We start from the raw sequence: 25623 nt of genomic DNA, 5'->3' as shown, positions 1-25623 counted from the left end.
AGGAGCAGAAGGAATTGGTTGATAAAAACTAGCAAAAGTTCACTACAAAGATGCAAAAAATGTTTGACGCTTTGTTTGAAAGCAAGAGTAATTACAAGAAAGTAAATAACAACAAAGGTGCAACAGTGCAATAAGTGGCACAATCCTTAATTGTGCTAAGGACAAGCCGGTGTTTTTTTGCATGGTCAATTCATTCTCGAGGACACAGAGGAGTTTCACCAAGTTGCTTCCATCAAGATTCATTGAGTCACTATTCGTTATTTTGATAATTTGTTGTGCGGTGAAATCTATGATAACTATTGTTCTCACTTGAACAACACAACATACTTATGATTATACCATCTGCTCAATCATCTGCAAATGCAAGAAAAAAATTAAGACAACATCTAACTATAGCCATAAACTTCGGGGTCCCAACAACCCCTCATGCAATAGTTCATAAGCTTAGTGTCGTGATTTTGTCACGACATATGTCCTCGTGAAAGGACTTAGTTGTGAGGCCATCGCTGCTAGGTGATTGCTTGAATGAGGTTGATCGGAATCGAGAAACAAGGGTTTATCCAGGTTCGGCCCCTCACGGTGGAGGAAAAAGCTTACTCTTGATTGATTGATTTTGATGATGATGATCTCGATTACAAGGATGTAACTTGGCTAACCTACTACTCGAGAGCTTGTAACTTGATATTTTCTGCCTCAGGGGCTCTTCTTTATATAGGTTAAGACTTTGGGTCTACAAGAGAGGGTCGCATTGCAACCCGTATGCTAATACACTTCCTACTTATCTTATTCCCTAGGTAAGGAAAGCTCCAGGCGACTTATCCTTCTGGGTTGTCAAGCCGCCGTCTTTAAGTGTTGGGCCTCAAGCCGACCCACTCTGTCAAGCCGCCGTGCCAGTCTTGATATCTTCGACGCCTTTGACCCGTCCTGAGTCTTGTCCGTAAGTCGCCAATTGAATGACCTGGCCCATCATGGCGGGTCATATCGTGGGGTTATATCCCCAACACTTAGGATATGGTAATTTCTGTTACTCCAGCCACCTGTCGATGAATAAACTAATCACACTATGCTCTCCTCCAGGGCCTTAAAAGTGAAGTGATATAAAGTCGACATTCGCACATCATCACTAGAGAATTGCAGCACAAACACAATATCAAACATTAAAATAGATTCAACTTCACAAGATTACTAGCATCATGGTTTATTTTTTTCCTAAAAACTATGAATTATTATTTGATAATTTTGAACAATTTATTTGGAGAAAACAATATAAAAGCAGATAAAAAATACTCCCTCCGCTCACTTTTATAAGTCATTTCAGACAACTCAAAATAAGTTGTTTTGCATATTATCTGAAATGTTTTCAAGGTCTTATAAAAGTGGACAGAGAGAGTAGGAAAAGCCGGACCTAAACCATCTAGAAGGTTCGCAAAACTGCTAAAAATGGACTAGAATATAGAAGGTTCCAAAGGCTGGATTTGTAAAACGTACAAGTGGCTTAAATGAGCCGGCCCATCTTCATCTCGCCCGCGCATGCTCTTATGCGAACCAAGTACATTTGGACGTAATGAGCGTCCAATAGGATTTGCACACACAAGCCCACACCGTAAAAAGACACGAACCATGACAATTGTTTCGAACGGTTTGAGACTTAGAAAGATCTTTTCTTTTGATTTGAGGGAGAGTTAGAAAGATCTTAGAATTGCAGGAAACTCGGAACATACTACTATTCCCAGCTAAAAAGAAGAGGAAGATCGTAGAATTCTTGGTTATCTTATCTTTTTTGGCAAACTCCCAGCTATGTGGCAGAGAGCTCCTATACAGGCGCGTTTAGCGCCGCTTGTGCTCGCTGGCGCTCACGCACTCACGACCTGGGCCTGGCCCAACAAGGCGCGTAGGTCTGCTTTGTTCGCTTGCTTAAAAAAAATATTTGCATGGTTCGCCCTCAGTCGATCAGTGACCTGCTTCGTTTGCTCTCGAAAGAGTCTCCTGTGATCTGGTCAACCGTCGACTTAAACAAATGAATCTAAAAAAATCGTAAAACATAAATGGACATGTAAATTTGAAAAAACTGTGGATTTGAGAAAAATCATAGATTAGTAAAACGGTTCACAAATACAGTATACTTTTGCTATTTTTGAGAAAAATTAAAAAACTCTAGAAAATTTCATAGTATTGAAGAAAGGTTGCGGATTTGAAAAAGTTCACGAACTCGAAAAAACTCGTGGATTTTAAAAAAGTTCGCACACTTGAAAATTTTCATGGATTTGTAAAAAAATTCGTGCGATTTGAAAAAAGTTCACAAATTTGTAAACAGTTCATGCATTCTGATTTGATTTTTTTACAAAATGTAAAATAGTTCATACATTTGAGAAAAACAGTGAAAAAATAAAATGAAAAATAAAAACAAAAAGAAAAATACCGATTAGAAAACTGAAAAAAAGATCGTATGTTTCCCAAAACCGGCCGGAAGCTTCTAGAAGGTCTATAAAACCGGCTGGGATGATTCGGAAAAAACAAAAGCAGCGACTGGCTGGGCCATTCAAGAGCTGTGCGCGTTGTGGAAATGAAGGAGAAAATGCAGTTGTGAAAGAGAGAAAAAAATATATTAAATGGGCCGGGCACCGGTGGAGCGGGGCGAGGTGCGCCGGTTTGTCGAATGAAGGCGCTAAATTGGGTTCAGCTATTCCTGCTACTACCTTTTTTTTTCTCTATTCAGCTAGGCATGCCAACTTTCCCGCCATTCAGCCATCTGGGCATGCCAACTTTCCCGCCATTCACCAAAGTCCAGCGAACGCGTACCGAACCAACAACCAGCCTGGCAAGCCGGCCCAGTCCAGCGGAGCCTTTTTCTTAACCCGTTCGCTCTCTTCCTCTTCTCCCCGGCCGCCACCACCCTGTCTCCTCTTCCGCCTACCCCCCGCCCCCGTATAAAAACCCTAGCGAAAAACCCCCAAATCCCCCCACCATTCCCACCACCCGCCCGCCTTCTCCGCGCGATCCCGCTCAAACCAAAACCAATCCCGTTCAACCAAAAGGCGACCGCGCCGAGCGACGACCCAACCCTAGGCCCAGGCGAGGCGTCGTCGGCGGCGGCCGCGGTCGATCGGGTTGCAATGGCGGCGGTGGGTGCGGCGGACGGGGACCAGCGGTGGCTCGTGGAGTGCCTGACGGCCACCCTCGACACCGCCCGCGAGGTCCGCGCCTTCGCCGAGGAGTCGCTCCGCCAGGCCTCCCTCCAGCCAGGTTCGCCTTCGCCGGCCCTCGCTCAGTAACCGTCCTTGCTGGATCGAGGCCATTTCCGCTCCGAGTTGGTGGCCATGCTCTGTTGACGATTTGAGAGTGCGAGAACGTCGAATTTGATCCCTCCTAGATGCGCCAGCGGCTGCTTTGCAGTGTCCTAAAGCTCCCGTGCGCCATCCCACTGCTGTTAAGGAGACGGCTGGCAGATGCAATTGCCTAAATACTACCCTTGGAGCTGCTTAACTTTTGTTACTGCAACTGCTCTTGACCTGTTGTGCTGACCACCATTGCAGTAGTGGAGTAAATTACACAGAACCAACACCTTTGAGACAGCCTAGTGGAAAACAACCGGCTTGAACTTTTTTTCTCTCCAGAAAACCACCATTCTCGGGGCGTACCGTTGCAGATGGCACCGGATTGACTGCCTTTGACTTGAGCTAAACAACCAAAGTAATGGCCCTGAACCACTGTCAGGGCAGATGTGGCATCTCACATGGACAATACACGGAATTAGGCTCCACCATATCCTTTTCCATTTCTTTCCCTTCTCTCTACTCTCCCCAAAATAATTACCCCTGACCATCGGTTGAGGGCGTGCGCCCATCGGAGGAGGATTGGTGCGTGATGCGATGATGGAGGGTGAAGGACAAAATCCTGGACTGCAAGTCACTAGTGTGCCTCTTCGGCTCAGAGTTTCTCTCCTAGCAGTCCATGAAAGACGGCATTGCCTTCAGCTTGGTTCTGCTGGCCCTGAAGCGGCAGCACTCACTCCTCGAAGGCATGGTTCTGCTAGACTTTCCGTCCTGCCCGAAGTCCTCCGTGTGCTTTGCCCAGATGGTGCCATGAATGCTGCCATGTGGTTGTGCAGGATGATGACATGGTGGTTAGACGTTGAGAGCTCCCCAAGGAGCACCACGAGCGAGGCCCACATGCCGCCCCCGTCGCAGAAGGCCTCGAAGAGCGGCTGCATGTGGTGTTTTCATTAGCCTCCAGGATGTCTGGAGGGCGTGGAGAAAATCTTATCTTATGCTCACTCCGTCCCATAATATAAGAACGTTTTTCAAAAGCAATTGATCAAGGGGAAATTCCCATAGGGTTGGAACGTGAAGGCAAAAGTAATTGCTCCAAAACTCACGGGAAAAGAAGAGTGCGTCAAGCTGGATGTTGTTCGGTTTAGCAAGTGCGAAATTCCAGCAGTGGGGCTGGCGGTGTGGATGGAGGCCGCGAACTGCATGGTGACCGTTGTTATGTTGCCCTTGAGGACCTGTATCTTTTGGCGCTCTAAAGTAGCTGTCACATTTCTCTCCTTGTGGCGCTCCAATCATGGCTGGTGATGGTTGATGCATGCTGCACATCGCCAGAGCCAGAAGGGGACATGTGTATGCATATGTACACCCATTAATTCTTGTAAGAAAGCATAAACTACGATAAACTGGAAAATAGCTAGGGAATTCGCAAAATCTTGAACTTTACACCCATTCTGGTAAACCTGGCTCCGGCACTGATGCCGCCTGTGGAGAAGGGGGGGTGGGGGTGTGGGGAGTGAGAGGGAGAGATTTTTGTTGTTGTTGCTAGGACCAACTTCTATCTTGATGAAAGGTTTCATTACAAGGCTCCATTTGCCATTGTGGTGGTTTACTACTTACATTTCCATTGGAAGCATCATCTTTGGGCCCTAATCCATGATGTCATTTTACTGTACCCATGCTTTTCAACCACATAAGAACCATATAGTTTGGTTTTGTAGCATCCCGAGTTCCTGACTCATGCCCTCTTGCTCAGTTCTTGTGGGTTCTTGAGTTATGGTTTTTGCTGCATGGTAGCTCATAGCCTCTGACTACCTAACTGCTGGAACAAATTATTTGAATTGGTCATTATCTTGAGACATGAAGTGTATTTTCACTCACTAATCTCCTGCTGTCAGCTGACAATTTCGTGGTTTTGCTATAATGTTTCCTCAGGATATGGAGCTGCCCTCACGAAGGTCACAGTCAACAAGGAGGTCCCGTTTGGGCTACGTCAGATATCCTCAGTCTTTTATTTGCAGTTTCTTTTCATGGGAACTCTGTTGTATACACTGTATTTTTGTTAGACTTGGCGTCACTTGTTGGACAATCTTGTTGTTGTTTGTTGGTCCTTTACTTCCTGCTACCTAGCTGCTGTTTTGTTAAAGCAGTTCATCAAGCAGCACTGGGAGGAAGACGAAGACAATTTTGTGCCTCCTGTTGTTTCCGCCTCAGAAAAGGTACTTAGGTTATCCCCTGTTCTTTGTTGAATGCAACAAATTAGGACTCAGGTCATAGCATACTCCTGATGTCATTTCCCATTGCTTTTGGCTTGTTGAAACAAATGGAGCTGATTGCTTGTTCTTATCTCACAAAAAACAATAATATGCTTTGAAAATACACATTAGATGGTTGTGTGAAGGGGTTATGGTATCCACACTAGTAGAGTAAATGCTCTGCTCAAAACTCACGTTTGCCTGAATTGATCATTGATTATTCTATGGCATATGGCAGCACATCTGCTACCGTTGTTAAAACTGAGTTTTCTGTTAAAACACCAGAAAACATGTGCTTACTGTGTTAATTATTTTTATTTCATTGTTGTCGAGTTCTTAGTATTTGACATTGTTTTCACCCTTATTCCTCATCAGGTTGTTATACGTCAACTCCTTCTTACCTCACTGGATGATTCTAATGGGAAGATTCGTACTGCCATTGGCATGGCTGTAGCAGCTATTGGGCAGAATGATTGGCCAGAAGACTGGCCTGAGTTACTTCCATTTATCTTGAAGTTAATTGGTGATCAAAGCAATGGGAATGGAGGTACGTGGGTATTTTGTTTTCTCCCAGTATTTTCAAATCAGGATATACAGGCTTGTTTGGAAGCCTTGAACTTGAACTAGGAGACATCAGCTTCTGACCAGCATAAGCTCCTCCAAATGGTCACATTTGGAAATACACAAAAAAGATTATTCATTGGAAAGAGGTCTACAAAGACTTGGGAAAGCGTCGGCATTTGCTGGCTTATTTGGCAAATAGAGTACGTTATAAGAAATTAATCGGTAGCAGAACAGCTTCTTTCAATAGCTAACTTCTACTATGAGAAGCTTGTGGAGGCTTCTTAATACAAAAAGAGGGCTTCGGATTCCCGGAGAAGCTCTAAAAGCTGCACCCTTTCAGGAGACCTTGGACTTATTGCTTTAAAGTGAAGCTCAGGTTGTGGCAAATAGGGCACACAATTATGTATCTAAAGAAGTTCAAAACATCTCCCTTCTGCTCATACTCATGTCATGCTAAATCCAAACCTTATTGGAACATGAACTACAATCTATGTCACATGTCTACAAACATGGGTAGTTGACATGACAATATGCATTCATGGTGATGCTGGGAGATCATTTTTTCAAAAGAAATCTAACAAGTCAGCTTTTAGTAATGCTATATCTTAACAATTGTATGATACTATATATTTTTGCCTAAAAACAGTATGCTTCTTTTGAAACAGATTATGTAAATTTTCAGTAAAATGCTAATTTAATCTTCTAACACTACTGGTACATCATTATTCACAATTTTTTCAAGTTTGTTTAAACATAACTGTGCCCTTTTCTGCATCAATGAGGACCTGAAATATGTCACATCAGATTAACTTGTTTTTGTGCTTTGAATCTGTTAGTGTACATTCCGAGAACTATTATGCCTTAGTCAAACCAAAAAGGCACTTACAACATCATCTGTAAGTTCTCCTGTTTTAGGCTCCACTCTGTCGATAGTTGTTTGATTATCACTGTTGTGTTGGGGTTCTGCCAGACCTTGGCCCTAACTAAGCTCCACCGTTGGTGCTAGATAGCCCCAATCTGCGTTTCTTCTCAGGATGCTCATGTAGCCCAGACATTTTGAATAGAAATTATGAAAACTATGGTTATTTTCACTTTAGAATTCCATGGTTGCTGTTATCCTGAAAGCTTTGGCATACTTTCCATGGCAGTTCGTGGAGCATTAAGATGCCTAGCCCTTCTATCAGATGATTTGGATGATACTTGTATTCCAAAACTAGTGCCAGAGCTATTCCCATCATTGTACAGAATAATATCATCTCCACACGTAAGTTTGTTACTGTTCACTCCTTTTTTTAGGGACTATTTATGGAGACAATGCAATATGTTCTCACCCATTTTGAAAAACAGCTGTATGAAAATTCTCTTCGTTCAAAGGCTCTTGGAATAGTCCATTCGTGTATTTCCATGCTTGGATCAATGAGTGGTGTTTACAAGGTAGTTTTATAGCTTATGCTGCAGTATTTCTGCCGTTTCTTCACATTATGGAATATGAACTGAGGTGATTTGCTGGCACAGAGAGAGACTGTCAATTTGATGACTTCAATGCTTGATCCACTTGTGGAGCAATTCTCTATAATTTTAAATTCACCGGTGCTGTCCCCAAATCCTGATGACTGGAGTATGCAGATGGAGGTATGCCTCATACAACTGTCTTGTAAGATTGATGGCTTCCATTATTCGTAGTTGTGAAATCCTATGCTTGTCTGATGATCAGGTGCTGAAGTGTTTACTCCAGCTTATCCAGAACTTCCCTAGACTACCTGAAGCTAAAATTTCTGGCAAGTATAATACACTATTAGCTTTGCTCTTACTCTTCTGCCTTTCTGATTAATGGGCCAATTTTGTACAGCTGTTCTTGGGCCTCTGTGGCAGACCTTTGTTTCATCCTTCAAGGTCTATCACCTGTCAATCATTCAAGCTTCAGAGGATGCTGATAATGTGGGCTATGATTCTGATGGTGGTGAAAGAAGTCTCGAATCCTTTGAGATTCAGGTAATTTCATGCATCCTCTATTTCTATTCCATTGGTAATTTTGTTCTAGTTACTTTTCTCTTTTATTGTACTGTAGTCCATTTGGCGCCTTTGCTTGCGTGTCTTTTACCATATTCTCATATTTTCCAGTTATTTGAGCTATGGACAACAATTGTGGGAAATTCTATGTTAGCAAAGGTATCCCTTTGTAACAACATACATTTTGTGCATCTTTTTTCTTGTAATAATTGTCTCTGCTGTCACACTAGGTTATTGCAGGAAACATTAAAGAGCTAGCATACTACACTATATCCTTTCAACAGATAACTGAGGAACAGGTATGTGAACTGGTTGATACATGGCTAGTATATATATCTGATCTTACATAAGCAAAAATTATCGGCATGCTAGTTTTTTTGCTTGAAATTCAAACGTATCTATTTATTTTGTTATTCTAGGTGCAAAACTGGTCACGTGATGCTAACCAGTATGTTGCTGATGAGGATGATGTAACTTATAGCTGTCGTGTGTCTGGTATGAGCTGAAATGTTGCTTCTGTTTGTCATTTTTATTCAATCTATATTAACAGTGGAATGTTTTAGTGCCCTTGTTTAGTACTCCCTCCGTCCCAAAATTCTTGTCTTAGATTTGTCTAAATATGGATGTATCAAGTCACGTTTTAGTATTAGATACATCCGCATCTAGACAAATCTAAGACAAGAATTTTGGGACGGAGGGAGTAATAAACTAAAATTATATTATTGTAGGCTTGCTCATATTAAACAATCAACATTGAAATGTCTTTGCTTGCTTCCATCTTTTGCTTGGGGGTAAACAACCATGTTCATTACAAGAGACACAGATTTAAAATCTCCTCTTAAATAGGAATTTGTCAAACACAAGACGTTTTCCTCACATGCTCATGGTTTCAGGATCTCTTTTGCTGGAAGAGATAGTCACTGCTTACGAGGATTACGGAATTGATGCAATTTTGGAAGCTTCACAAGTTTGTTTTCGTGAATCATGTGAATTAAAACAAGCGGGTTCTGCCGACTGGTGGAGAGTGAGTTTTAGCTTTTGAAAAAGTTCTAAACGAAATCACCGCTTAAGATCTTAGCTCTTATCAACTATCAATAATGCTACTCTAATTATGTTCCTCACTATTTTGGTGATGTATTTAGACTAAGTCAATTTGGTGAATCTTGTTTGACGAAAGTTCTAAGTTGCTCCCCTTAAGTTGTCTTGTTTAGTAGTTAGCCATATTTGAATCTGTTGTTTACTCCTTTTATTACCCTCCAAGTATTGTAGTGTCTTTTGCAGTTGATGCTATCTAATACATCATTTGTTTGTGTGCCAGCTTCATGAAGCATCACTTTTTGCTCTAGGTTCACTATCAGAACATCTGTGTGAAGCACAGGTTGGTTTAATTTTGTTGCTGTGCTGATTAGTTTCATTAACTCATTGCTCTTCTGTTGGCAAGATCCATCCACTTTTTATATAGGTTTCCAATGCCACTTTACTACCTTGATCTTACAATTGAGCACTTTTGGGGATGATGTGGCATGTTTAGTCTGCCACCTTGGATAGCCTGTAATACTATGACTTGGTATCTCTCAAAAACTGCAAATGAAAGGGAACGCCCCTGTGAATTGGAGAGAAATAAATAATTAAATCTGCTTAAAATTGACACCAAGTCATTACTCACTTTGATACACTTTTCAATTGTTTTTCTTTTCTTTTCGCCATCTTTCTGCTTCTGCTTCCGCCTGAGTCGAACTAGGCCTGAGCTTGTTAGTCCCCATGGCCCATAGTTAATTGTCACGAGAAGCTTACATGTGCTGTCCAACCTACCGACTGAGTGAGTCAGTTGTAGCTTGACTGTATGTTGGCCTGGAGGTTGACCATATTGATGTGAACACTAATGCAACTTATAATAGGCAGCCGATTGCCTGTCACCATGAACACATTCTTGCACTGTGATGTGCGGCATCATGTGCTTGCACATGCAGCCACATTTGCAGCACAATCCACAACAGCTTTGTCACCAGCACCGTTGTCCACCTAATCACCTTCATGAGCCCAGCCTTTGCTGCAGAGGGAGAGAGCGCTGGCGCTATGGCAAGGCCGTGCGAAGGAACCCCTGGTGCTGTAGGGAAGTTGATGAAGTGGGTCACCAAGTTTAAGGTCTTGTTTAGTGAGATTAGAGAAGAGTGCAAAGGAACCCCTGGTGCTGTGGGGAAGTTGATGAAGTGGCATCACCAAATCTAAGGTCTTGTTTAGTGAGATTAGAGAAGAGTTCTTCGACCAAGCTGGATAATGGGTGTGGCCGCAGTAGGATCCAGAATATGGGTTTGAGAAGAGTTCTTTGGAGCAAAGAAGGATTAGCCATGTGTAAGCCAATGTTTGTCAAGCATGCCATTGCCCTAGTCCATGGTCTTGTCTAGTTTGTTAGAGAGTGTAGTCGAATACTATCTAACCTGCCATGACTATATAACACTTTTCCAGGGAAAGAGCACACCCCGCAGGTTTATAGTCCAAGGCATCATGATGTATTTAATACAATCCTCATTTTAGTAATCTCCCCATGCCAAACTCAATATTCAAACAAATTGCAAATCAGATGCTCTGCGTACGAGTTAGTGTTGTTGATTGATTGCAAACTAGAAAATCCTGAGAATTTCATGCAGCCAATTATCCTTTACCACATGAGCCGGCCCATATTCGCAATTCTGTTGACGATTCAAAATGTACGCACATGCCAAAATTGTCTGCTAATTGGCCTGGTTGCAGTGGCAATATTTTTTTGTTATTACATGTAGTGGTCTCACGTTAAGGCTGGATAAGTCCCTTTGCACATTCAGATAGTTAAATCCCACTTATTGAGGCGTTTGGCTCTGTGTGTCAGCTAGACAGACGTGCTTGTGAGTTGTTCATTTGTACTGGGTAGGGTAGTGGGCCCAGATGCAATTTTGCCTTTTTCCTTTTTTCAGTTATTGAAATCAATAATAGAATTTGTGAGTCTTTTATTCATTAAGTGCTTTCTGATTGTTTAGGATTCTGGTTACAATGTGCGAGATTTACTTGAGCAGATGGTAACTGATATTGTGGGAACAGGTATCTTTCCTTTGGTTTGGAAAATTGTATATCTTCCTATGCTATTTACTAATCTTCTGATTTTTAGGGGTGCACCAGTACCCATTTCTTCATGCACGTGCATTCTCTGTTGTGGCCAAGTTCTCTTCATTGGTGAACTTCCTTAACCTTACCTCCTTTTCCTTATATTTATTGCTATATGTTCAGCAAAGCTGATTTGGGAAAAAAATGTCAGATAAGTAAGGGGATCTGTGAACAATATCTATGCAATGCTGCTCATGCAATTGCCTCAGATGTGTAAGCCCATGAACTTATATGTTGTCCTATTCCTGACACAATGGAGAACTGTATTCATTGGTGCGATATTTGTTTGGCAGGCCACCACCAGTTAAAGTAGGAGCATGTAGGGCACTGGCTGAACTTCTACCGGAATCTAATCAAAGTTCAATGCCAAACAACATTATGGGCATACTCTCATCTCTTGTTGATCTTCTGAGGCAGGTAATGTTGTATACTTGTATATAGAATTGTAAACTTACCTGCTTCGACTTCTTGAAGGAAATAAGTACATGGAAGTTTTATGGCAGGCATCTGATGAAACACTGCATCTTGTTCTAGAAACCCTCCAATCAGCCATTAAATCTGGTCTGTCAACTACTCAACACACTTATCAATGCATACTATAGTAAAATATGTGTATGGTATATTGATAATTAAAGTTTTGTTTGCCCATAAGATCAACATCTTTCCACTTGATATGTAGGTGGTGAACAATCAACATCAATCGAGCCAGTCATCTCTCCTATCATACTAGATGTATGGGCCCAACACATTGCTGACCCATTCATCAGTATTGATGCTGTAGAAGTTCTAGAGGTAAGTTCTCGTCAGAATCTGCTGGTCTATCCATGACTTCTCTTATTTAATTTCTCATTATTGTATGATTGTGGTTCATGTTTAAATGATACTCCAATCTGACTTCATATTTTGAACACATTATCAATGATGTACACCAAGAAGCTTTTGAAATTTAATTGTTACAGTTTACAAATTGAGATTGGTCTGACAGATGTTATGTGTTCCTGGAAATTGGAACTATTATGTCCAAATATCTGTAAGATGGCAAATGGGAATTTACAAAAGGAGATTTTCTTTATGGATTAATGCTTACGTATATTTTTCTGTAATATTTCTCCTGAGTATCGATTAATTTTGACTACCAATGAGCATGCATGAGTTCTGCATGATTTTTCTTTATCGTGGCTGGTTTGTGTATTGTTTAGGCCATTTACAAGAACTTACCTGTGTATCTCTTATCATAATGTCGGCAATTTTGTACACATTTTTTTGGTTATTGCAACCCATAAAATTGCAGCCTACCTAACAGGATCCCTTAGTTTTTAGGCCATCAAGAATGCTCCTGGATGCTTAGAACCGCTTGTGTCCCGGATTCTTCCAACAATAGCGACAATTTTATCAAAAGTAAGATGCTAAAGCCAGTGTTACATCATTGTCATGATTTTTCTGCATTTGCCCGCAAAATGCAAATCTTATTTGTGGTTCATTTGCTAGTCCAAGATCCAGCCCGATGGACTAGTTGCAGGTTCACTGGACCTCCTGACGATGATACTCAAAGTATGTCTTCATAGTCCACGTTTCCTAAGTTCAATGTAGTTAAAGGAAAATATTATTGTAAAAATACTGTATAAACTTATTAATGCCAATCTTGATGCTGTTGTGTAAATTTCAGAATGCTCCAGCTGCTGTGGTTAAGGCAGTGTTTGACACATGCTTTACATCTACCATTCAGATTGTTCTTGAAAGTGATGACCATGGAGAGATGCAGGTAAATGATTAGATCATTCAAGTATAGTTGACATATTTTGTTTGGATTTATTATTGATATGCTACTTTATTGCCAATTCAGAACGCGACAGAATGTTTGGCAGCATTTATATCAGGTGGCCGGCAGGAGTTGCTTGTTTGGGGTGGTGAACAAGGAAGTACATTGAAGATGCTACTTAGTGCAGCTTCAAGGTAACTGAAGATTGCGTATATTTAACTTACTGTGGGAAAAGCAGTTACATAGTTCTTAATTTATTGCACATACTTCACCAGCAATCAAAAGGAATTTGATAAAAGTGAACAACTAACCATTAGCCACTTAGCCTTGCTGAAGTGTGATGCTATAGTAAACTGCTTCTTGCATATTCCTGATGCAGTGTTTGCTTTGATATTTACCCGCATGCTTACGCCGTGGTTCTTCATTGTCTTAACAGGCTTTTAGATCCAGAATTGGAAAGTTCAGTGTCACTTTTCGTTGGGAGTTACATTTTACAACTTATTTTACATCTACCTTCACACCTATCTCCCCACATTCCGGAGCTTATTGCTGCCATTGTGAGGCGTATGCAAACGAGCGACATTGCAGGATTGAAGAGCTCTCTTGTTGTTATAATAGCCAGACTAGTGAGTTGCTTCCCCCCCCCCCCCTCTCTAGATTAGTGAAGTCATTTGGATCTCTACATAAGACATCTCTGACTCTGCATTCAACCTTATCCAAGAGAAACCAGTACAAGCAAAAGTTTAACATATGCATCTGGTATCTTAGTCAGTTAATTTAATGTTTATTTGGTTTACTGCTCTTGTTTCTTCTCTGCCACGACCAGTCTCCATTTAGGCTTAGAGTGCATTTAGCAATATATATTTGTTTTTTGAGCCTCTTATGTGGAAACAATTCAAGGTATTTGTTCCAATCCTTAGTCTTTATTGGTTGTTCGACCTTAAAATTTGCCATTTCGTACTGTACTTAGCCAACTCACCTTTTTGATCATGTTCTGTGGATGCCATTGCACCTCCGGGAGAGCAACATGCCTTTTTTGTTTCACATAAGAATCAGGGATCCAGATGTCAAATACTCCCTCCGTCACAAAATAAGCGTCTCAATTTTGCACAGTACAAAGTTGTACTAACCTTGAGACGCTTATTTTGGGACGGAGGGAGTAGTACTTAGTGTTCTGTTTATTCTGTACCCATTATCTGATAACGCTTCCTGCAAATGAAATTTAACCCTATCATTGAATCTTTTCTTATAGTGCATCAAGTGTTGCATACAGGATTATTTAAATATTTACCACCTGTTGCAGGTACATCTAAGTGCACCGAACGTTGATCAGTTTATCAACCTTCTACTTGCAATTCCTGCCCAGGGCTACGGAAATTCATTGGCTTATATTATGTCAGAATGGTCACAGCTACAGGGTGAGTACATGTGCAACATAATAGCATAGGGGGGATAATGTGTCTTCTTTCCTTTTCCCCCTTAATAAGAGGTTTCCTGGTAAATATAAATATAGGTGAAATTCAGGGAGCCTACCAGATAAAGGTAACAACTACTGCGTTAGCTCTGCTCATATCTACGCGTCATCCTGAGCTATCTAGGATTGAAGTTAACGGACATCTTGTTAAGGTACTACCATTGCAAGTCTATTTGGTGCTCAGTAGGTCATATCTTGTCTGATAGAGTTTCACGAGTCTTACCTAGAAAAGTTCAGACTAGTGCAGGTATAACCACACGGTCAAAAGCTCGGGTAACTCCAGATAACTGGACCAAGATTCCACTCCCATCTAAGGTAACCAATGATTTCACAACCATAGCTTCTCTCCCAGCAGATTTACTTTTGAAGGAACATTTCATGCAAATTTTCAAAATCTATAAAGAAATCTCTCACCAACATCAGTGTTTTTCATATCTAATGTTCAAATGTTGGGCCAGACATCAGTTTATGTTTCCATTATATCTTTTAGCATTTACTCACAGCATCCCCAAATATGCATATGCAGATATTTGCACTGTTAGCAGATACTTTAGCTGAAATTCAAGAGCAAGTCGGTGATGACGCTGACAATATTGATGAAGAGGTTTCTGCACTAACTCATCAATTAAATTGTAAAGTAGAATGGTCCACTTAAGAGTGTTTTTCCATACAGGATAGTGACTGGGAAGAGGTTCAGAATGGTGATGCGACTCCACATGATATAATGTATTCAGCATCAGTTCCTTCGAATGCTAATCCGTCAGTTGAGCATCTAAATGCAATGGCAAAAGTTTTCGATGAGGTATATATTAGTAAGGAGAAGTTCCTTTTTTCTTTGATATCGTGAGTAGTAGTTAATTGTTGCCAGCATGCAATTTTGTCATATTCATTTCTCTGTCTACTCCAATCTTCTATAGGATGAAGATGACAGTTATGATGATGATCTGGCAAAAACTGACTCTCTTAATGAGGTGTGTTTTCAGCCTTTAGCTGCAAAGTTCCATTATTAAAATTAATATGATATTAACTCAACCATATAATACTCTTTTGTTTTGCAGGTGAAGTTGTTGGACTTTCTAACGAACACCTTTGTCAACCTGTGGGACAGTGATCGGCCACTTTTTGAGTATCTTTGCCAGGTAAGGTGTCCTTGGCTGTTTACTTTACCCTTCTGCATCTCATGTTCATGAGAATACAGTATTGTTGAACCGAATTACTGTTTGCAGGGCTTAACAAATCCACAAAGGGTTGCAGTACAGAAGGTTTTGCAGAAGTGAACCGTTTACATGAGATTATTTATTGGGCTTCAGATTTCTCGTAGCGATTTCTTAGGTTCAATGCATGTGGTGTAGGCTCATTGGTTTGGTGAGTGTTTGGATGAGTACCTTTTCTGGTAGCTTCGGTGTTTAGTCCACATTTGAACTAAATGCCAAAACTCTCCAGAGAAATACTGCCCTGTATCCGATCGGGCTGTTGGTGTGTATGTGCATTATTTGTTGTTGGTGCGAGGTTTTGTTAGTGTGCAAGATACTGCTATTCGTTTATGAAAGTGCATAGGAGCTCTCGGGTGCTACACACCCTGTATGAATAGTAGAAAAAAATACTAAGAAAAATTCTGGAATTTGGGGGTAGAAAACCTGATCGCTCATTCTACTCACGTACAAAGTTTTGTGAAGAAATGGCATCAAAATATACAGTCCATTCATTCAAACAGTTTTTAATATATAATTGAAATTTTGTCTTCTTTGCTGAGAATTCCATGGATGTCATTTTTTCATGAAACTTCATGTGGGAGAACAGTCAGCCAGGTTTGATACCCTGAAATTTAAGATTCTTTTGTTTTTTCCTTGTTCTTTTTTTGATTTTACTATTCATACAAGGTGCATAGCACCCGAGAGCCCTGAATCTGTGTCCTATACCTTTATGGCTTTGTTTGTTGTATTGGACTAGCAAAAGGGCCTGCGCGTTGGAACGGAAGAAAAGAATACCACACGCTTTTAATTTAGAAAAAATAGTCTATAATCCGAGTATTTGTAGCTATAGCCAAAACAAAGATGGTCTTTGCCTACAAAAGGGCAAGTTCAAGATTCAACATGTCTTTGTAGATTTAATACGTACAAAGAAATGGGCAAGTGATCCTTGGTTGTCTTCAATCCTGATTTTGTTGAGATGTTCATCAATGCATTGTTTATTAAGATTGCATTTTGAATAGTATTTTTTTAAATGGTTAACAGGTAAAATAACATCATATTCAGATTTCATATATTTTCCTAATCAAATTACATATATAACATGTTAAATTTGGAGTTATGGTTTAGAAGATATGAGTATTTTAAAAAGGGAAAGTATAAGTGAAAACTCTGATTCAATGAAAATCTGGAAACTTGCGACCCGAGTTGTTGGATCTTTAACTGATGGCATAGATGAGAGGTGGGCTCGCTAACCAGCCACTTATGCTACTTTTCAAATAACCCCCTATCTTACCCACGGGGTAGGATATTCCTTCCCACAATTTCTTCCCCAAACTGAACTCTTATCTCGCCTTATCCATGGCTGCTCCCTACCGCGAAGACCATAGCGCTGCCGTCGTCCCCCACCGCGATGACCGACGACGGGGCCTCCCCCTACAGTGAAGCCGAGCCATTCCCCACCGCGACAACAGACAATGGGGCTGCCTCCACCGCGACGCTTGATGGCGCTGCCATCCCCCACCGCGACAACCTACGGCGCTGCCGTCCACCATGGCGCCGCCGCCGGGTGGATGCTACGAAGGTATCAGGCCATAGCCAGCGGGGCTACCAACGGCGCCAATGTAGGCGTCCACCTCGCCGAAGCTCCCCTGTGAGGAATGGGCTGTTGCTCCTTCCAACCAAATTTAGCAGATTTGTTGTGCGAGCTTGTGATGTAGAGACGAAAAATCTGAATGCAATTTTGATATTGTGAGGTGTTATCACTCAGCGTGAAAGCATTGTTGATTATCTTTATTTAGTTTGAACGGTGCTCCAATGATGTAATCTGAGAATTTGTACAAGACAAAATTTTCTGAATACTACAAGCAAGTGTGTGTGTTGGATGGAAGTTTACACATAAGTCCGTGCAAGGGTGTATGTTGGGCGAGCAGGAGTCACAGCAGCTGACGAAACAACAAACAAAAAAGCTTGATCCAGATGCTTCAAAAGTACAATTGAAGAAGGACAACTATGAGGGTTACCTTGATTCAGTTAGTGCTAGTTGAACCATCAGGTGGAGGGCTATGAGGAAGTGAGGATGTTGTGGCAATAAGACTATGACGACATACGAGTACAATTAGTACATGAAGCAGATGCCGCTGTACTATGTTGCTTACTTGTGCAGGGCTAAGAAGAGGTTGAGGCATGGCAGGGGGCGGAGGTGCAGTGAGATCTTGGAGAGGCGGCGTCGATGCATCTTCTAAAGGGCGACTCAAAACCAGTAGAGGGGCAGGGATCATGGCCGGCGGAGGGAAATAGTTCAGGACCGGCGGAGGGCTCTTCGTCGCCGGCGGAGGGAGATAATTTATGGTCGCCGGCATGGCCGGCGTAGGGCAAGTCTCCATCCCGTTGATGAGATTGAAGACGAATCGATCGTAGTGGAAACGTCAAGGAGCTGTGTGTAAAAGAATGGGTTATTTGTTAATTCGTGTTTAAGTGGCTGGTGGTGGTTCCACCTAAGATCTAAGCCGCTCCTTATTGATCTGATGGCCCATGTGATGAGTTTCTAGATTTTCATCGAATGAGCGTTTTCACTTGATACTTCGCCTTAAAAAAACATTAATATATACTGCGGGTTTAATATAAAAAACATCAGAGGGTTTTCTATAAAATAGTATGATGGACTAAGAATACCTATTTCTTTTATTTGTAGGTATAGATATAGATGGTACATGTTTCCTTCCTAAAAGAAAGGCAGGAAGATGCTATTTGGGCGTGTACCCTACTTGTTGACGCCAAGGAAGTTGAGTGAGCTCCTTTTTTTTGCTAATGATCATGCATGACCTATGTTAGTCTAGTGTTATGAAAAACATTAACACACTAGTGCTTAAAGATATGTAACATGCGGAGCAATTCCATCGACATCATCATGGACTCGTCGCCAAGGCCAAATGATCCAATGATAAGATCTTGCGCCAGTCAATGTAACTGAGGTGACTTCGCTCCTACTTAAGGCTCTTATACATTTGGAGACGTGACTACCACCTCAAAGTGGAACCTTGTGTGTGATTAGATATGATGATGACCACCATAGAGAAGCGAGGAAGGATAGCCAAATCCTTGAGGGGTAGCAAGGAGGAGGAGGAGGAGATGAAGCCACACGGTCCAAAGCAAGGAGAAGCTCTTTGGTGGACAGCCTAGGGTTGTGCTTTTGGACTCTTGGTCCTCGGTCCCTAGGCCTTGGGCTGAACTCTAGGAATTGTCTAGCTCTTGGCCTACCCCGTGGCCTCAGCCTTGCCTATGTGCAACTTTAGAAAAATGTCCTTTGTACTCTTTACTTTTCCCCTCCCCTTCCCCTAGGATCTGTGTATTCCACACCTCTTTCATTTTCTAGGGTTTGAAAAGCATATACTAAAATCTGGGAGCTTTGCATGTGGACCTTGTCCTATGAGTGATTTCTCACTTGTGTTCCTTATCAAATACACCTTCAATTCGTGAAGATCAGGTCACCCTAGCAGCTTGCCCTGTATCAGGTAAAACATGAGGACCGTGGGGAATAAGCATAATGTCGTCCGAGTTGGTGAAATTGGTGTTGACAACGAGGTGTTATTTTTCATGGTGTAAGATGCGACACAATTTTAGCATTATGGTCTCAACAAAATGGGGGTTTGTTGCATACCCATTATTGTGCAAGCGTGGTTCAACCGATGCAACATGTTACAGAAAAACTGCTGAAACAATGTTGCATACACAATAATTTTATGGGGATTGTGTGTTGTATGTATGAGGCACCCTGAAAATATCACCCAACTATCAACTACGATGGCCTTAAGAAAACATGAAAGTGCGATAAATGATGCTTACACTCTGCCAAGCTTGTTATGCATTGCATAGCTCATGGCATAGTTAAGTTTTGCTGCAAGACTGATAATAGGGCTCTTTCGAAGAAAATGAGCACCCCACTAGTTTGATCCTTTTAAGAAAAAAGAAATAGCACCACATCCCCCCTTTTTTACACTAGTTCCATCCTCTAGAAAAAAGTGCCCCTTAGGAAGGGGATGATAAAACTGGGAACTACTCCCTCCGTCCCATAATGTAAGACGTTTTTTGACTAGTATCATTGACTAGTATCAAAAAACGTCTTACATTATGGGATGGAGGTAGTAAAATTTATAGCAAACCACTCATCAAGCATCAATGAGTCAAGAGAAATCTCTCATGACAGGTACAGAGGTACTGTATATCTCATATGCATATAACAGTGCAAATAACATCTCATAACATGCAGTAAGTTAGTGATGAATGGCTGATGATATCGACATGGAACCAAGACTAATACGCCTTGCTTCTGCTACTTCTGCTTCACTCAGGAAGAGCTGTCTGCTGGCTTTGATTCTTCGTCCTTCACTTTAGTAGGGGTCATACCATCGCTGCCCATTTCAGCCTTGAGGTCATTGATGCTCAGCTCCAATTCATCAATTCTTGCACCCATTTCATCTAGTAAGTACTGGTTAAGGATTATACAAAAAAGCAGGGAGGCATATGTAGACAATAATATCCTGTTGCTCATATCAGTAAGTGCGCGAAAAGTGAACATTTCAAATTGCTCTAAAAGTGAACATTTCAAAGGGAGGTAAATGGTGTGAATGCTGATAACAACGATGACATTATTCAAAACCACTAGTCCCTAGTGTCACTTATAGAAATGGTCCCATACACCAACTCTAACATGATATTAAACGATATGAGTGCTTGTTCCATATTTTTAAGAAGTTAAGAAACACTAAAGAAAGAAGATTGCAGTCTGCAAGGGTTTGAAAGTTTGCACATGGACTACCCTCCTAATTAAATGCACAAATATTAAAGATTCTCAGTTACTATGGGAATCTGGATCATGCATTTGCACTATAATTTTCCATTACAAATGGACAAATCACCGACCTAGTAGAACATGAGTTTATTTGTCAAATGTTCACCTGTGATTGAAAATTCATTATCTAAACAAACTGTGACCGGAAACTGAATGAAATAAAAATAAAATAAAATGCAAAAATGAACTGATTTATAAGGATATTCTTCGTGATGATGTTCTCTGACATGGTTTGGAACCTGGTTTGCTGCAAAGGAAATCACAGATTCAGTAAAAGAAAAGTAGGTGGACTTATACACACAGTGCAGTGCAAACAAAAGTAAGAGCTTACCATCTGAACTAGAAGATTTTGCACCTGCAAGCAGTGAGCAAAAGCAAAAGATGAGCGAGAAATACACATCAAATTTACAATCTATATGAACTCAAAAGTAAGATAAAATACATACAAAAGCAGTCATGTCAGCTGTGCTCTGGGCCGAGCCATCTGAATCCTGTTCGGCCTGCAATTGATAAGGCACATATTGAATGAATAAACTTGCTAAAAACCTGTTTGACCCTATGGCCATGAAATGGACTAGAGGAATACTGCCACATCCCACAGGCATCACAAATTCAGAGGCGTCCAATCACAAGTGATTATGACTGTCCTGCATGATGCCGCACAAAATTTGAACCTTGTTAGACGAGATGGCTGATGCGGGCGTTTCGCATGTTCGCCCAAAGTAACCTATTTTTCCCAAACGGCGGCTACCCCATAATCTTTCCTACTTATGAAGATTGAAGTTGGTGGTGAGTTCACATATAGGCCCAACATCCTTTTCAAATAAACAAATACACGCATCCCCACGTGTGGAACTAGCAACCTTCCAAGAGACATACTCCCTCCATTTCACAATGTAGTGCTTCCTCTATCCCCGTGCTTCAACTTTGACCGTAAATTTAACTATCAAGACCGATTGCGGCGGGAGCAAAAATTATATCAGTGAATTCGTATTCGAAATAAGTTTTCAATTATATAATTTTTTTCTCCCGCCGCAGTTGGTCTCGTTGGTTAAATTTATGGTCAAAGTTGGACCTCGGGAAGTGCGGGCGCACTATATTTTGGAATGGAGGGAGTATAAACAAATGTGCTTTACTCACATGTGGGATCTATCATAAATAAACAAATACACTACTTTCATGTGAGACCAACTTTTTTGTTAAGGGCACAAATAACAAAGACAAAAATGTGTCTTCAACTCAAAATCGATCTTGGTTTTCGTTCTCTTCACAAGCTACCGTGGTCATTTAAAATTCTCTAACGCTGCATGTCTCTCACCGTATTTTTGCTATCTTTTCTAATCGTAAATCACACAGCGGTCATAAAGGACACTAACGTTATTTCACGACCTCTAAGCCAATGGTTCCGTGGCAACTCACGGGCATCGTGCTAGTAATCTCTACAAAGCGGCTATAGGAAGCGGAAGCTCCAGAAGGCCGGCAAAATCGCAAGCGCTAGAGATATCATCGAGTTCGAAGCAGGAAAGTCCCCGGAAGAACCGGTGGAGATGACAAACACCAGTCTCTTCTTCGGGCGATCCACAGGAACCCTACCCGGCTCGCCGCTAAATCCTCAAACCGCGCTCGTGGCCTCGAGGGCCGTGGGTGAGAGGGGAGGAAGGGGGAGTCGCTGACCTTGATGGGGATGCCCCCGGAGTTGGAAGACGCCATGGTCGACGGCGTCGGGAGGCGCCGGAACAGATCCACTCGTCGTCAGTCGGGGTTGGGATGTGGGGATTCTCGGTAAGAATGTGTGGGGATTGCGGCGAAGAGCGAGGTAGTGGACCTGCTCGGTTGATCGAGAAGGCTTCGGCTCGCGGCCGGCCTGCAAAGGTTGGGTGAGGCTAAATTAAGTCGTTTCGGGCTTAGCTCTGGCTTCAGCCCACGGCCCACCTGCGAAGTATTTTCCTTTTTGCGAGTAATCAGGAAGTTTTATTCAACTTCAACCGGGTTACAATCGGCCAATACAAGATCGGAGATGAAGACTAGCACCCCTTGCAACCAACAAGTGGTGCTACAAGCCGCGCGATCATAATTAGCCAGACAGTATGCTCCCCTATTTTGATCTCTTGCTAGCTTTAAAAGTTTAAACTCCCTAATAACCACTAAAGAGTTCTTAATCTCCTTAACTAAATTAACAAATTGCGACTTGACGAGCGAAGTGTCTGACAAAGAGGACAAAGCTTACCATAGAATCAGATTGCACTAGAATCGGCAGACTAGACCATTGGATAGCAAGGTTCATCCCTTATAGTGTTGCTTGAATTCCGGCTTCCAGGGCATTGTTGAAGAAGACGATCACTACAAGCAGCGGACCATCTTTCTTATGCCGTTCCTAAAGATCATGCCCGCCCCTGCGAACCATCCTCGGGGTTAAAACAGCCGTCGGCCAAAAGTGCCAACCAGTGCATCGACGGTGGTAGCCAAGGGGGTACCGATGGTGGCGGCCTTGCAACCTGTGTTGGGCCGATGTCCACCACATGGGATTTTCCTTTTTATAATTTCCTTGATAGATAGATTCTTGATGTTACTAATCGAGCTAAGATAGATGCAAAAAAAGTCCTTTGTCACTTTAACTCGTGAAACTTCTTTTCCTGTGCATCAAATCATTTTGCAGGTTCGGTCTTTGCTAGAACCAGCAAGCAAGGGTGCTAGAACCGACGATTAGGGCTGTTGGAACCAGCAACGCCTAGCGCGGCGACACGAGGTGGAACGCTGGGAACAAGATGTTGTGACAACAGACAACGCTGCCAGCAACCATGGGGCGACGGAGACGCGAGTGGTGAGGCTGCTACCGCCTACGGTGAGGGGGCTGCGATTATGAGCACGCCATGATGCAACGGTCTTTTTTCTCCCGTGCGTGTTGGGGGCAGAACACGAAAGTGGACAAAAGGTATGATCAGATGGTTAGAAATCACGGGATCGGACGTTGGAGGAGGTGACCGGCCTGAGCTATGCGCCGGCCGACCGGCGCCTAGCGTCGGCCTTATGCTTGTGAGGACATATTGAATTGAACTGGAGTACAGCTTGCCTTCTTTTGACGTGAGCGCGCGTGGGCATTTTTGGAAGGGAAAATTTGACAAGCTCGCCTGATGCGTTGGTGTAGAATCCTGTAACAACACTGATCTGTAGTTGAATTAAAATTTCAGCGTGTCATACATGCAATGTGATGTTGCCGGCGTTAAAATTTCAAAAATCTGTTACATAGACAAACTTGGTTCATGACACAACTGGTCGGCTGTTGTCCCTCATAGCACAGCCGAGAGAAGAATTTTGAAGAACCTATTTCACATATAGTAGATGTTCATGTGAGGCTAGGCAGACAGGAACCCGATCGACGAGTCTAACCGGCCATGATATGAAGCAGCAGCTCGTTCCACACATCGATCGGTCCGGGTAAGCACCAGTGCAGGCAGTCGATGTCGAAGCCGCCGTGGTCGCCGGCGCCGTGTCCGTACCGATCGGGGTGCCCGTCCGGACGCCGCAGCATGATCCGGGTCACGTCCATCAGCCTGAGCCGCACGCCGTTCTTCCTCGCCTCCTCCTCCGCCGCTCCGAACTCCTCCAGCTGGGCCCTGTAGAACCCGCCCTCCGGCTCCTCCATGTCCGCCGCCTCGTCCCGGTCGAGCGGCTGCGTGTCCGGGCACTCCCCGCCGTCGAACCACCCGCCGTTCGCGTAGTGCGTCGGCGCCACCGTCCGCAGGATCGCCGTCCCCTTGAACCCGTCGAGTCCCGCGAGCGCCCGCAGCACGGTGCGGAACGCCGCGCGCTGCGCGTACCGCGGTGGGAGCGCGGTGATGTTGCCGTTCGTGGTGCCGCAGCCGTGGCAGCCGACGGCGCGGCCACGGCGGTAGTACACGGCCGGGCGCGCGAACCAGTGCGACGCGGACACGACCACGTAGTCGTGCTCCTTGGCCGCGGGCATCCACCGCTCGTCGGGCTCATCGAGGTGGAGGTCGCTGGGCCCGGCGAACACCTCCCCATGCCGGTCGGGGCCGACCGCCTCGGGCGGGCCGCTCGTCAGGCGCCACCGGACCTGGAACGGCGTCCAGAAGAAGGAGACGGCGAAGTCGTGCGCCGGGAAGCGCCAGTGCTCGAACCCATCGGCGCTCCGCCTCGTCGGGATCTCCGCCTCCGACAGGGCGCACATGAGGGAGGTGACGTGGCTGCTGGCCAGCGAGTCCCCGACGAACAGGATCGACTTGCCCCGAACGATCCGGAAGAAGCGCGCCGCGTCGAAGCGCGGGAGCTCGCAGCCCGGGCCGCCGTCGGGGCGCCACCTCCACTGCAGGAAATCGAGGCTGGGCCTGCCGTGCTTCATGCAGTTCTGGTAGTCCTGGATGAAGGCGCACGTCGCGTTGGTGTAGTGCGGCCGCGCGCCGGTGGGGTCGCGGACCCACTCGCCCAGCGTGGTGTCGCACGCGGTGGCGCCCATGCCGTGGGTGTCGGCGCCGGACGACGAGGTGGTGTTGGGCGATCCGAGAGGCCCGAGGAAGAGGAGCCAGAATGTGGCGGCTGCGAGGAAGAGGAGGGCAGCGAGAGCGGAAACAGGTGTGGTCTTGGCAATGGCATGGCGGCTCCGGCGAACTCCGGCGAGGAGAGTGCCGAGGGAAGGAATCATCGGAAGGCTCTTCACGAGAAGTACACTGGTTCTGGTTCTGGTGTTTATGGGTCTCTGCTGCAATCCAATCCAATCAGAATGCTCAGCCAAGTAAGAAGCAGGTGCTTTAGAACTGAACCATAGCATATGACCTCGGTTCTAATGTGAAGTAATTTTAATCAGCAAACAAGTTGTGGGAGGTTGCCATCTCCATTGACATCGACAAGTCAACCCAAGCCCCATGGGCTCAACATGGACGAGATGTGCGTGACCCAGACGTGGTGACCATGTGGGCGCGGCCTATATGGTTGTAATATGCATGCACGAACGTGGCCGCTTGCGGTAGTATATTTCTTGGTCGATTAATATATAGTTTTTGTTTAGGGGGGCACGTTACCCACATTAGTCGAAATTGCAAGAGAGAAATGCATATTTCAACCTCAAAACCATGCACTTTTATTTCCTGCCAATTTTTTTAC

General features: G+C 43.5%; 2 protein-coding genes and 1 pseudogene across 2 annotated transcripts; 1 reads left to right on the top strand and 2 right to left on the bottom strand.

Annotated features, from left to right (window-relative positions):
- Window positions 1-2896: 2896 nt before the first annotated feature.
- On the top strand, window positions 2897-16210 carry LOC125525617 (ARM repeat superfamily protein). The gene is made up of 33 exons (XM_048690630.2): window positions 2897-3243; window positions 5202-5263; window positions 5393-5485; window positions 5897-6068; window positions 7234-7349; window positions 7433-7519; window positions 7601-7717; window positions 7800-7863; window positions 7935-8077; window positions 8207-8254; window positions 8326-8394; window positions 8515-8590; window positions 8989-9119; window positions 9414-9473; window positions 11110-11170; window positions 11238-11302; window positions 11385-11446; window positions 11527-11650; window positions 11737-11794; window positions 11913-12025; window positions 12554-12631; window positions 12722-12784; window positions 12900-12995; window positions 13077-13186; window positions 13429-13618; window positions 14296-14410; window positions 14506-14618; window positions 14704-14781; window positions 14993-15070; window positions 15140-15268; window positions 15384-15437; window positions 15525-15605; window positions 15693-16210. Exons 1-33 carry the CDS (start codon window positions 3114-3116, stop codon window positions 15741-15743), a joined length of 3087 nt encoding a protein of 1028 aa, XP_048546587.2. The 5' UTR covers window positions 2897-3113; the 3' UTR covers window positions 15744-16210.
- A 3589-nt stretch (window positions 16211-19799) lies between these two features.
- On the bottom strand, window positions 19800-22372 carry HSBP (heat shock factor binding protein). Its single transcript, XM_048688007.2, has 5 exons — window positions 22180-22372; window positions 20952-21005; window positions 20837-20860; window positions 20710-20752; window positions 19800-20135 (listed from the first exon to the last, which is right to left on the bottom strand). The coding sequence occupies exons 1-5, from the start codon at window positions 22213-22215 to the stop codon at window positions 20002-20004; spliced, it is 291 nt and encodes a 96-aa protein (XP_048543964.1). The 5' UTR covers window positions 22216-22372; the 3' UTR covers window positions 19800-20001.
- Window positions 22373-23681: 1309 nt separating this feature from the next.
- Window positions 23682-25351, bottom strand: LOC125522421 (protein trichome birefringence-like 19 pseudogene; annotated as a pseudogene).
- Window positions 25352-25623: the final 272 nt, after the last annotated feature.

Source organism: Triticum urartu, chromosome 7A (genome assembly GCF_056163025.1).
Source record: "Triticum urartu cultivar PI428250 chromosome 7A, HENAU_Tu73, whole genome shotgun sequence".
Taxonomy (NCBI): Eukaryota; Viridiplantae; Streptophyta; class Magnoliopsida; order Poales; family Poaceae; genus Triticum; species Triticum urartu.
This window is presented reverse-complemented; position numbering and strand designations above follow the sequence as displayed.